General features: G+C 35.9%; 2 protein-coding genes across 2 annotated transcripts; one reads left to right on the top strand and one right to left on the bottom strand.

Moving 5' to 3' along the window:
* The first annotated feature begins 3,489 nt into the window (after window positions 1–3,489).
* Window positions 3,490–7,886, top strand: LOC125196003 (O-fucosyltransferase family protein). Its single transcript, XM_048094337.2, has 9 exons — window positions 3,490–4,090; window positions 5,235–5,402; window positions 5,499–5,571; window positions 5,671–5,741; window positions 5,833–5,921; window positions 6,120–6,252; window positions 6,469–6,704; window positions 6,833–7,309; window positions 7,396–7,886. Exons 1-9 carry the CDS (start codon window positions 3,605–3,607, stop codon window positions 7,595–7,597), a joined length of 1,935 nt encoding a protein of 644 aa, XP_047950294.1. The 5' UTR covers window positions 3,490–3,604; the 3' UTR covers window positions 7,598–7,886.
* An 892-nt stretch (window positions 7,887–8,778) lies between these two features.
* LOC125193509 (MOB kinase activator-like 1A) lies at window positions 8,779–10,625 on the bottom strand. The gene is made up of 6 exons (XM_048091318.2): window positions 10,545–10,625; window positions 10,358–10,466; window positions 9,836–9,929; window positions 9,336–9,469; window positions 9,089–9,252; window positions 8,779–8,985 (listed from the first exon to the last, which is right to left on the bottom strand). The coding sequence occupies exons 1-6, from the start codon at window positions 10,623–10,625 to the stop codon at window positions 8,914–8,916; spliced, it is 654 nt and encodes a 217-aa protein (XP_047947275.1). The 3' UTR covers window positions 8,779–8,913.
* Between the last annotated feature and the right edge of the window lie 816 nt (window positions 10,626–11,441).

The raw sequence follows: 11,441 nt of genomic DNA, 5'->3' as shown, positions 1-11,441 counted from the left end.
CAATCGGACTAAATAGATGATGACTAACAAATCGGCTGGCAAAGCCAAAAGAAGGATCCGATAACACCATATAAGCGGTCTGCAACCATAGACGAATATGTTAGTCTAGTAATAGAGTTATTAATGCTCGAGGCCACAGATTTCGTATTCGAGTTCACTGTATTTTTAACTTATTTTATTTATCAATTAAAAAATGTCATAAAGAATTATAATACCACTAAATTTTGATTTGTGAATTCTAACATTCTTTTGATTTTGTATTGGTCTATATGTACTCCTCTTGCATTTTCCACACTTGTAATGAAGCAATTAGTATTTGATAACAATCCTAAATTGTATATATGTGAGCTTGTATTACAACTAATGGCACATGATGATTATTGGCAAAAGATTTTAAATTAGTTGTGTGAATTAAAGGGAGTGGGCTCCGTTTAGCGCGTAATTAATGTGGAAGAGCATGACATTGCACACACTTATTCTCATTGGATGAATATGGATTCACACTAAATAACTGAATTAAGACATGAATACATATAATTAAGGTGCAACGTCAAATTATATGATGATAGTATAAGGATGTGACAATATTGTATCATATTCGTGTGACCCGTTTTCATAATATTATTATTTTTAATTCTTAATTGGTTTACTAGTTATAGTTTATTTTAAAACTAATCTTTAAATTTAGAAAATTTAGACTTGTGAGACTATCATGTTGGGAATGGTTCCAGTGAGAATTTTTTCAAAATGAAAACTTTTAGAACCGAAAACATAATAATTCTCTTATACATTAATATCAATTGACATCATAAAACATATCAGTTCCTGATATTAAGTCAAAGATTGGTACTGAATCCAGAAGTGATATTCATGAATCAACGAATTGATATTGAGTAAAAAACTGATATTTTGTGATGTCAACTGATATTCATGTATATGCGAGCTGACTTTTTAAGAAAAATTTTAAAACGAACCATCTCTCTGTTATGTTATCTGAAACTAAGGTTTCTATTGCGTCAATGGATAAAATCGTAATAATTGCTATCATGTTCGTGTCATGTCCATCTGACCATCTGTATAAATTGTATATCGAAAATTTTCTTAACATAACGTGTTTAGGTTCAGTTCAGATCTACGCCAATAACAATTTGCTAGTAAGGATTTGTGAAGCCCAATCAATATTGTTGCACGATATTGTGTTACATGATTTAATCACGTAACCTACTATGTCGATGATTTTATGTTACTTATGCTCATTAATTGAAATCACCGAACATACTCTTGGTCTAATGGTAAATGAATTAGTGATCTTGCATCAAATTAATCATGGTCCCTCCAAAAACGGTATTTATCACAAATTTAATTTTGCTATAGACCCACGGTGTTAAATGTTAAACATAGTGAGGTTTTTTTTATTTTTTTTTATATATATAGAATATGGTCCTTACATTTGACATTGACATTTTGTCAATCTCTGGACAATTTCCAATACATGATATAGATGTAATTATGTAAAAGCCAAGTTTTAGTCAACAATTTTATTTTTGCCGGAAATTGTACTCATAAATTACATTGTAAAGTAAACCCATATTTGAAAGTAATTTTAAATTCATGTCTTAACAGATAGTATAATTAAAATACTAATAGTTGGCACTATCTAGTTTTTTCTAGACCATACAAAAAAATTGGACTCATAATTCATAAAGTCATGATATAAAGCGGAAACTAACACTATAAAAAATTGTAAAATTAAAAGTTTTTGTGAAACTTCATTTTCATGGAATTTGTAACATTAATTATTATAGTTTTGATAATATTATGGACTAGGCGTATATAAGTTGAAATAATAATAATACAAATGTATCAACGACAACGAGCATAAGGGTGTTCAAGTTTTAGACCCCACACGCTAAATATAAGAAAGTTCAAAATTATAAGTCACCCAAAAATTGGAAAAGTTTAAAAATATAATGGTCCATAAAGAAATGTAGCCCATCATTTGCCATGGCATTGGCATTGGCATTGGCATAAGTGAACAAGACAATTTACAAGTTGCAATGAATATCAAAATATGAATGTGAATATGGATTGCCGAATGTTGAGCAAAAAAATTAAAATGCTTGATATATCATTCTAGTAGTATGAAATAATAGTCTAGTCATTATTGTTTGATCGACAAAATTATTACATAAATTAATATGTAAATTAATATTTTATGTTCTAATTTTCACGTATCAAAAATCAAACACCACAAGCAAAATAACTTCTTCGATGTAAAAGTCATAGCAAACACTAGTAAAAAAACACAACAAACTTCCGACAAACACTATCAAAACAATGACTACCAAATTTTCGACGAACACCACCAAAACCCATCCCACCATCACATGAACACTCCAAACATTATTCCAAACACCATCGAGCAAATCACACACCGCCAACGATAACAAATAAAAAAAAATAATGAAAATTGATGGAAATCAATGGAAAAAAAATCAATATACAGCCAAAACTCTCTGAACCAGTCGACCTAAATAAGCACCAATGAGCCAAAATCAAACACTAATCGGTCAAACTCAACACCATCAGCGCGAAACAGATAAAAGGGATAATTGACGAGGAAAAAAAGAACACAAATTAAATCAATCTCACTAAAATAATCCTAATAAAAGTAGAATCACCTATATAATCCTTTATTTTGCTATTATGGAGGCAAATCATTACCAAAAAAAACATTAATCAAGATGCAAAATTGTCATAACAACCAAACAAGTGACAAATCGCGGACTAATATAAACAATCAAATACTCAAAATTAAATTATCCCGAATTAAATCTAACTCTAAATTACCCATAATCAATATGGTCCGATCAGTCATATTTTGCATTATCCTAAAATTAAATATTGAACTTATTCACTTAATGAACATTCATAAATGGGGTATTGGCATCTAATATCACGAAACTTTCAAAAAGTTGGGTTTTTTCTACGAACTTTATAATTGGCAAATAATAGCACGAACTTTACCTTGGGTTTGTTTTTTCCCACGAATGAAAAAATTCATGTTATTTTAATAGATTGAAGAACAATTTTTGAGGGTGTGCTTCAAGAAAAACTATCTTCAAATATTGAAAAACTTGAAACTTTCGAAATTGTTGTCGAGAAATTACGAAAAAAAATCAGTATCATAGTATTATTTGTGCGAATTTTTTCAATCGCGGGAAAAAACAAACACGTGGTAAAGTTCGTGATATTATATGTCAATTTTAAAGTTTGTGGGAAAAAACTAACTCTTTGAAAGTTTCGTGAATTAGATGCCAATATCGCTTCGTATAAATATAAAATCATCTAATTACTAAAATAAAAAGACTAATACTCGAATAATGAAAATCTTAGTACATAATTAGCGTCAACATAGGCCCTATGTAGTCTTTAAACCGAGAATGAAAAACATAACTAATTAACGATTTAATTACAACCAAAATTCAATCAATCTGAACACTGGTGCGAGTTTACAGTGACCCCAAATCCATCTCGATCGATCTCATCTACCTCCTTCAATCAATCCACAATCCTCGATTCCCCTCGCCGATGTGATGCGGAAATGGGCCACCAGCACAACAGCCACCACCACCACCACCCCACGGCCACCGATGCCGGCGGCGGCGGCGGCGGCGGCGGAGGCCTCTCCCAGCGCGTCAACAGCCCCCGATTCTCCGGCCCGATGACCCGCCGCGCCCACTCCTTCAAGCGAAACAACACTAACAGCAACAATACTAACAGCAACAGCAATGTTAACAGCAGCAGCAGCTCGTCGCAGAGCAACAATCAGCATGAGGTGATCGACCTCAATCTCAACTCCCCCAGATCTGAATCGCCGGTTTCCGCCGAGCAGAGGCTGCATCTGAGGAGGAAGATTTCGTCGCTGGGCGTGGATTTGGGGGGGTTCGGGGTCGAATTGAAGGGGAAGAGGAAGCTAGGGCAGTGGATGTTCCTCATGTTCTGCGGGATGTGTTTGTTTCTCGGCGTTTTCAAGATTTGCGCCACCGGATGGTTCGGATCCGCCATTGAAAGGCTTGGAAGCAATCAGGTTGATTGATCGAGTTTTTTTATAGTGGAACTAGAAATCAACTTGTTCCTTGTTGTTTTGTTGCTGGCATTTTGTGGTTTTGATGGGATTTGATGATGGTGTTTTTTATAGGCATATTGATTCATGTTTGCTTGATTTGGGTAAACTAGAAAGGATGTGCTTGTTTTGCTTTTACTCTGATGATGCATCACTGAAAGTGTTGCTTGATTTGGGTAAACTAGGAAGGATGCATCGAGATTCGTAGCTTTCGGGTTGTGCTAGTTTGGCTTTTCTACTTTGATGATGTATCACTGAGTGGTTTAAATTTGGCATGCTACTTGGAAAAGGTGGGAGAAAATGGAATGATTGGCTTTCCGGGTGATGAGACATTCTTGTGCGTAAACGGCATATGGATACATAAAAGGGTGATGAGGAAGAGATGTGTTATTTCTCCATTGCCTCCTCGGGATGGAATTTCCTTCTGTCTTTGCAATTTACCCCGGCTCGAGTAAAGTAGTTTTAAGTGAATTCCTTGTTGGTGTTGGTGTTGTTTATGGTTCTATAAAAGCGTGGTAATTGTTTGGAATACTTATTCGAAAATCCGGTTTGTTGGGACTTGAGGAAGTTAAGATGAGTTTAGTTGAGAAAGTAGCTGAAATCAAATTCCAGTTATCCCAAAAATGAAGTATTGATGAGTCCTTTTTTTATAGTCGATATTAACTTTCACGTCTTCAACTAGTTTTTAGTTTAGCTTGAAGGAAAATACTAGTCATAGTTAATGAGTTTGTCTTCACAGTGATCGCAGCAATTTGATTCCGGAAACTGCTGAAATTATATTCAAAGTATTTGTCTTAATTTTATTATTTTGAAGTCTTAGTTAACAAAATGCACATGAACATTTGTCTTATTCAGAGTGGCATTACTTTTCTTGTGAATCCCATACATAAATTTTAGTTTTTCTGCTAGAATACCATATTTCATGAATACAATTTCGATTGATGTGATGCTCTCCTGTAAAGGAAATTGTATGTGGGGCTATTCTTTTTACCCGCATTACTTTGTGCTTTCTTTCACTTTTTGTGTCGTCACGCATCTTCTTACCTCATTGCCATACTTATGTTGGTAAACCATGCCGCCTAATGATCCCTTTCTGTAACTCTACCAGGACATTTATGACTCCACGACAAGTCATTTTAGTAAACACGATGAAGGATCTCACACATTTAGATATGTGAATAAGGAAGATGATCATGGGAGGACCGAAGTTGAAGTCAAACAAACTGTAACAATGATGGCTTCAGGCGTAGTTAATGGTCATGATAGATTGGCCGATGTAAGTCTAAAGCTCTATCTAAATATTTTAATTTAGGGGTCGATACTAAGGAATAAAGCAGATTTTCGTTCTTTCTAATGTGACTGTATTTTCCAGCATTCAGAGATATGGTCTGATCCTGATAGTGAGAATTTTACTCGATGCCTTGATCGACCAAAAAGTCACAAAAGTAAGCCACTGTATCCATTGTTACTGTTATTTTACGTGTCCCCTTCCCCTCTCATCACGTTTCGCTCGATTTCATCTTTACGTTTTATCTCTTGGGCAGAGCTGGATTCCAAAACGAATGGTTACCTCCTGATAAATGCAAATGGCGGCCTAAACCAGATGAGATTTGGGGTCTGGTTGTTATGAATTTTCATGATTTCATGCTTCTCTTTAAAAGATTCCGTTCCCTTTAATCTGATGAACATATAATTTTATAGTGCAGATCTGTGATATGGTTGCTGTTGCTAAAATATTGAAGGCCACACTCGTCCTTCCAGCTCTCGATCACTCGTCATATTGGGCCGACGAGAGGTGATCTTTTTTTCCCCATCGATGATGCACTAATAAGAGCCCCGTGCTCCATTCTAGAAATTTTTGCGTTGCAGATAGTATAATATTTACGCGTTGTGCAATAATGAATGCAATCAATAATCTTAAAAAAAAATGCTTTCACTCATTCTGACTTCGTAGCTAAATAATTCTGAAATGTTTTTTTGTTGTGGTGTCCAGTGGTTTCAAAGATCTATTTGACTGGCAATACTTCATCGAGTCACTACAAGGTGATGTCCACGTAGTTGACACATTGCCACCGGAATATGCTGGAGTTGAGCCTTTCTCGAAAACTCCGATATCTTGGTCAAAGGTACGAAACTATACTATTGTTGTCTACAATGGAAGCTTGTAGTGTGGCTGCATTTTCCTGAGTTCGGATTTCTTTTTACCATTAGAGGATGATCATCCGCCAATCTAAACACCGCTACATTTTTCTGATTCTTCGGCTGTTTTCTGCATTTAAAAAGTCGATTCGTGATGGAATATTGCAGATTTGAAATCCTCTTTTTGATCTCTCTAAAAACAGGTTAACTACTATAAATCAGAGGTCCTTCCACTCTTGAAGCAGCATAAAGTGATATACTTCACTCATAGTGATTCCCGGCTAGCGAACAACGGAATTCCCCCTTCTATCCAGAAGCTAAGATGTCATGTGAATTACAGAGCACTAAAGTATTCTGCTCCAATCGAGGATCTGGGGAAAATTTTGGTATCGAGAATGCGACAAGATGACAACAGCCCGTATCTCGCACTCCATTTGAGGTCTCATCTGATTTTTTATGTCATTTTCGAGTACCTTTGGTCGTTTTTTGCGTAGTATATGCATTTTCGATTTAGGGCTACTAGTACGCAGAGTCGTGAATTTGATCTTTTGATCGATTTTGTTGCAGATATGAGAAGGACATGCTTGCTTTTACAGGATGCAGCCATAATTTGACCAGTGAAGAAGACGAAGAGCTCCGCCAGATGCGGAACGAGGTCAGCCACTGGAAGGAGAAAGACATTGATGGTGCCGAAAGAAGAATGCTCGGTGGCTGCCCCATGACTCCAAGGGAGACCGCCCTCTTGCTTAAGGCGCTAGGCTTCCCATCGAGCACCAGGATCTACCTGGTGGCCGGTGAAGCTTTTGGCAACGGGAGCATGGAATACCTCAACGAAAACTTCCCCAATATCTTTTCCCACTCGTCTCTCGCATCAGAGGAAGAGCTGAACCCGTTCAGGAATCACCAGAACATGCTGGCTGGTCTGGACTACGCCGTTGCTCTTGAGAGTGACGTCTTCGTTTACACCTATGACGGGAATATGGCCAAGGCGGTGCAAGGTCATAGACGCTTCGAAGGTTTCAAGAAGACTATTAATCCAGACAGGTACCTTCGAAATCCATCATCGTTCAAACTATATCCGTATCTGTAGTAAATCCCTTCACGACTCACCTATCGCTCGTCTCTATCAGGATGAATTTCGTAAAACTGGTTGATAAGTTGGACGAAGGGACCATTACTTGGAAGAAGTTCAAGTCCAAAGTGAAGAAGCTTCACGAGGAACGAACTGGTGGGCCGTACATGAGGGAGCCGGGCGAGTTCCCGAAACTCGAAGAAAGTTTCTATGCAAACCCTCTCCCCGGCTGCATCTGTGAGAGAAAGCCCTCGACTTAGAAGAAGCTCGGACGGGTCGTCAAGATTTTTGCTGCTCCGAAAGGGGTTCGGTCGCGAGGCGATTCGAGTTTTCGGAATCAAGAATTGGTGGACTGAGTCTCTAAAGGGTTGGTGCAGGTTGGTCAAGTATACAAATTGAGTTTATGTGACCAAAAGCATTGAATTGATTGGAAACTTTGCACTGATTCTTAGATGCAATACTTACAACATATTTCTTGTACTATCATGTGGGAATAGAGATGTTATAAATTACACAAAATGAGTATAATTTTATTTTTAGATTGTGTTACTTTCTTCTGTATTTCTTGGATCAAACACTTGAGCAATATATTGTGATATAATCAAGACAAGTTATTGTCTTTTTTTACAGAACACAAGTGTATATTATCATTTTCAAGGTAATTATTGTTAAATATTTTATATGATCATTACTAGCAAGGGTGGCCAGAATACCAGAAAATTGGTTAATTCAATTGAACTAAATTGAAATATTGAATTAAAATTATTTTTTATTCTTTAAATTTTGATTAATTGAGTTACAATTTGATTTCAAAACCGAGCTAAACAATAAAAAAAATTGAATTGTATATAGTAATATTTATTTCACTAAATAATTTAATAGTAATTCTAATTCTAATTCTAATTTCTTGATTTCAAACTCTAACACATTTAATCTCCATATTTTTCTACAAGTGGGATATAAAAAAGAATTCGGTCCCAATTTTTTCATTTCTCATTTTTCTCAGCTCTTTATTGGTTCGTTTTATTTTCAATTCTAGACATTGCTCAAGATTAACTTATCCCGAGATTGAACTTTTCTAATATTACCTACATTAATTAGGCGGGTGAGAGACCAATACTCAAAAGACACAAGACTAATGCTATGTGACATTAACCATGTGAAGGATAGTTGTTATCTACCCTCTCAAGACACGTACTTATATCATCCATCAAATTGAACATCACTTTAGCTAGGTAAATCCGTTTGGATATTTTGAAAACTCCGTTTCTTTTTTATTTCAAAGAAAAAATATAAATCTGATTGAAAACTTTGATTCATTTCTTTTTTTTTTTTTGAAGAAAAGATATAAATTCGATTCTGTTCGGTTTTAAATAAAAAACTAATGCCTATGAAGGATAGTTGTTATCTACCCTCTCAAGATAAATAAACAAGATATAAGTAACAAACAAACACCAATTTCTACTGTAGTATCTCAGATTCAAGTCACCATAATGTAAAATTTGGTGATAATAGAAAGTACTGTAAAATGTTAAAACTAAGTTTGAAAATTAGTTGGAAATGACTTCAATTGATTCTACTTCTGCAAAATAGACTCAACAATGTCATCAAGAGCTGCAAGCTCTGCCTTCTCAATCAGTCCAAACTCCTGCATCACATCCGAATCACACGATCGGGTCAGAAGAGGGAGACGAGAGTCACGAGACGACTAGCTAGTCGAGAAGTAGATGCAACGTGTATATAAACCTTACCGATGTAAAGAGCATGAAATGCTTGAAGCAAGTGTTGAGATGAGCTTCTTCTTTCAGACTCACAATCCTCTGGAAATGCGAGTGGTAGATGTGCGCGTACACACGGAACAGACGCTTCAGGATTGTCTTCACGACATCATGGAAGTTGCGCGGGAATGGGTTTCCTGCAGCAAAGAGACGACGCCTCAGCATGGCCTTGATCACAGCAAGAGACGAATTAGTACAGAAATGAAAGCCGAGTACTCACCTAGCTTTTGAGGGAAAATGGACTCATCGTTGAACTGAGCTTCGATCCAATCCATTAAATAGTCAACGTATTGCTGAGCAGACACCGCGATGGGCTTCTTTATGGTGACTCCATCGGCCCATCTGTACTCGTACCTGCAGAGAAACGAAAACAGCGTAAGCATTCGTTGCCTACTAAGATATTTCAATACCTTATACTGATGAGAAACTGAATAACTCTAAGATGAATTGACAGATCTTTCTAAACATGAAAACGAAGAAATAGAATCGAATACTCGGATATAACATATTAATGTGCACAAGTTCAATTGAGAATGAAATAATCTACAAAAAGGCAAAAATATCAGATTAATAAAGCAGAGTTACTCATCAGATTTTGATGATCTGAGATTCAAAAAAATAGACATTCAAGCACCACGTGTCGTGAAATGAGGCCTCTACGCGGTGCATTTATTCATTATTCGTTTAAGATAGTAACATTAAAGTAAAGAAGAGACATACTTTGGCCCTGCAGTCATTGTTGGACAAGTTGCCGGTGTGCAGAATTCAGTTAAAGTGCTATAGAGAACATTCACATGGTTGAAGAAGTCGAGAGCTGCACAAAGCGACAAAACCAAGCGTTCCGAATCAGTTACAACGAAGATCAGCTTTGTCGTTTATACATAAATACCGTTACCATAATAACACAGCAAGTGTAGATTCATAACAATAGGTTCTCAAAGCAAGATAACGACAACATGATCCAGTATCGTTACTAATCACACGCTCAATTTGCTCGTGCCAAGACAACTACAAAATAGTAACAAATTCGACCGAAATCCATTTTTCTCTTACATTAATTAGCCTTACTTATAATAACAAATTCGAACGAAATCCACTTTCCTTCTTTCAGTTTCCTTTTCCACTAATCCAAACTAGTTATTCTACTTTCAAAGCTTCGGAGACTCAATGAGACGACGACAGATCCATCAAATACAGAATTAGAAGAGAATCAAATACTATTAAAGCAAGATCATATCTTACTATTCACTGCCCACCACTCGTTGACATCCTCGCCCGGGGGCAGCCTCACAGCTTCCTTCAAGTTCCCGCTGCCCAAAGTCGAATCAATGTGCCTCTTAAGGTGCTGACTCTACAAATTTTCACCAAATAAAAACCTCAAGAAACATTCCCAACTTGTTCAAATCAAGCAAATGATGAATGAACTAACCTTGATTCCAGAAGTCGAGCCCTTTTTGGCGCGAAAAGTCTTCTGGTTTCTGCACACATGTAAACATATATCACCACTCATATCCACTAATGTAGAAAGAGATCATAAAATTCAATCTAGAAAGAAATCATAACACCATCATCTTCAAATCTAACTCAAATCAAGATTTCTACAAAGTCTAAATTCACTAATCATAACACCATCATCTTCAAATTTAACTTCAATCAAAATATCTGCAATTAATTCATTCAAATTCAGTAAAGTGCAAATAAATTATAAATCATAACACCATCATCTTCAAATATTAACTCCAGTCAAGATTTCCTCAATTAATTCATTCAAATTCAATAAGGTGGAAATAAATCATAACACCACCTCTTCAAATCTAACCACAACCAAGATTTCTGCAAAATCTCTACATCCACTTAAATCCATCAAATTAATTCAAAACAACTCAATCAATCCACATAGATGAATTCAATACTCCAAAAATATCATCTTTTTATTGGCAAAGATACATAAATGCACTAAATCATCAACAAAAAAATACATCAATAAATCATAACACAAAATGTACACAATCAAGAATCAAACTAGACATCAACTTGCATGCAACACAAATTCAATCAAACTAAAAAAAAAACACAAGATTGAAAAAAAGAGAGTAAAGAGAAGTAATTGCCTGGTGCCAAGGCCAAAGAGACTCATGATTAATCAGAAAATTGAAGAGAATTGAATAGATGGGAGTGATAAAGAGAGGGTTTTATGTGAAAAAAGGTTTTGCATGTTTTCTGATCTGTAATATATATACACACATGAAGATGACAGTCTGGCATTCAAGGCTTGAAGTTGCTGCATCAGCAGTGGGTAGAAGAGGACAACTGCTTTGGTAGATTC

This window comes from Salvia hispanica, chromosome 4 (assembly GCF_029641045.1).
Source record: "Salvia hispanica isolate PSC_SH4W2 chromosome 4, Shi_PSC_v1, whole genome shotgun sequence".
NCBI lineage: Eukaryota > Viridiplantae > Streptophyta > Magnoliopsida > Lamiales > Lamiaceae > Salvia > Salvia hispanica.
The sequence above is the reverse complement of the archived record's forward strand: the minus strand, read 5'-3'. Positions and strand labels throughout refer to the sequence as shown.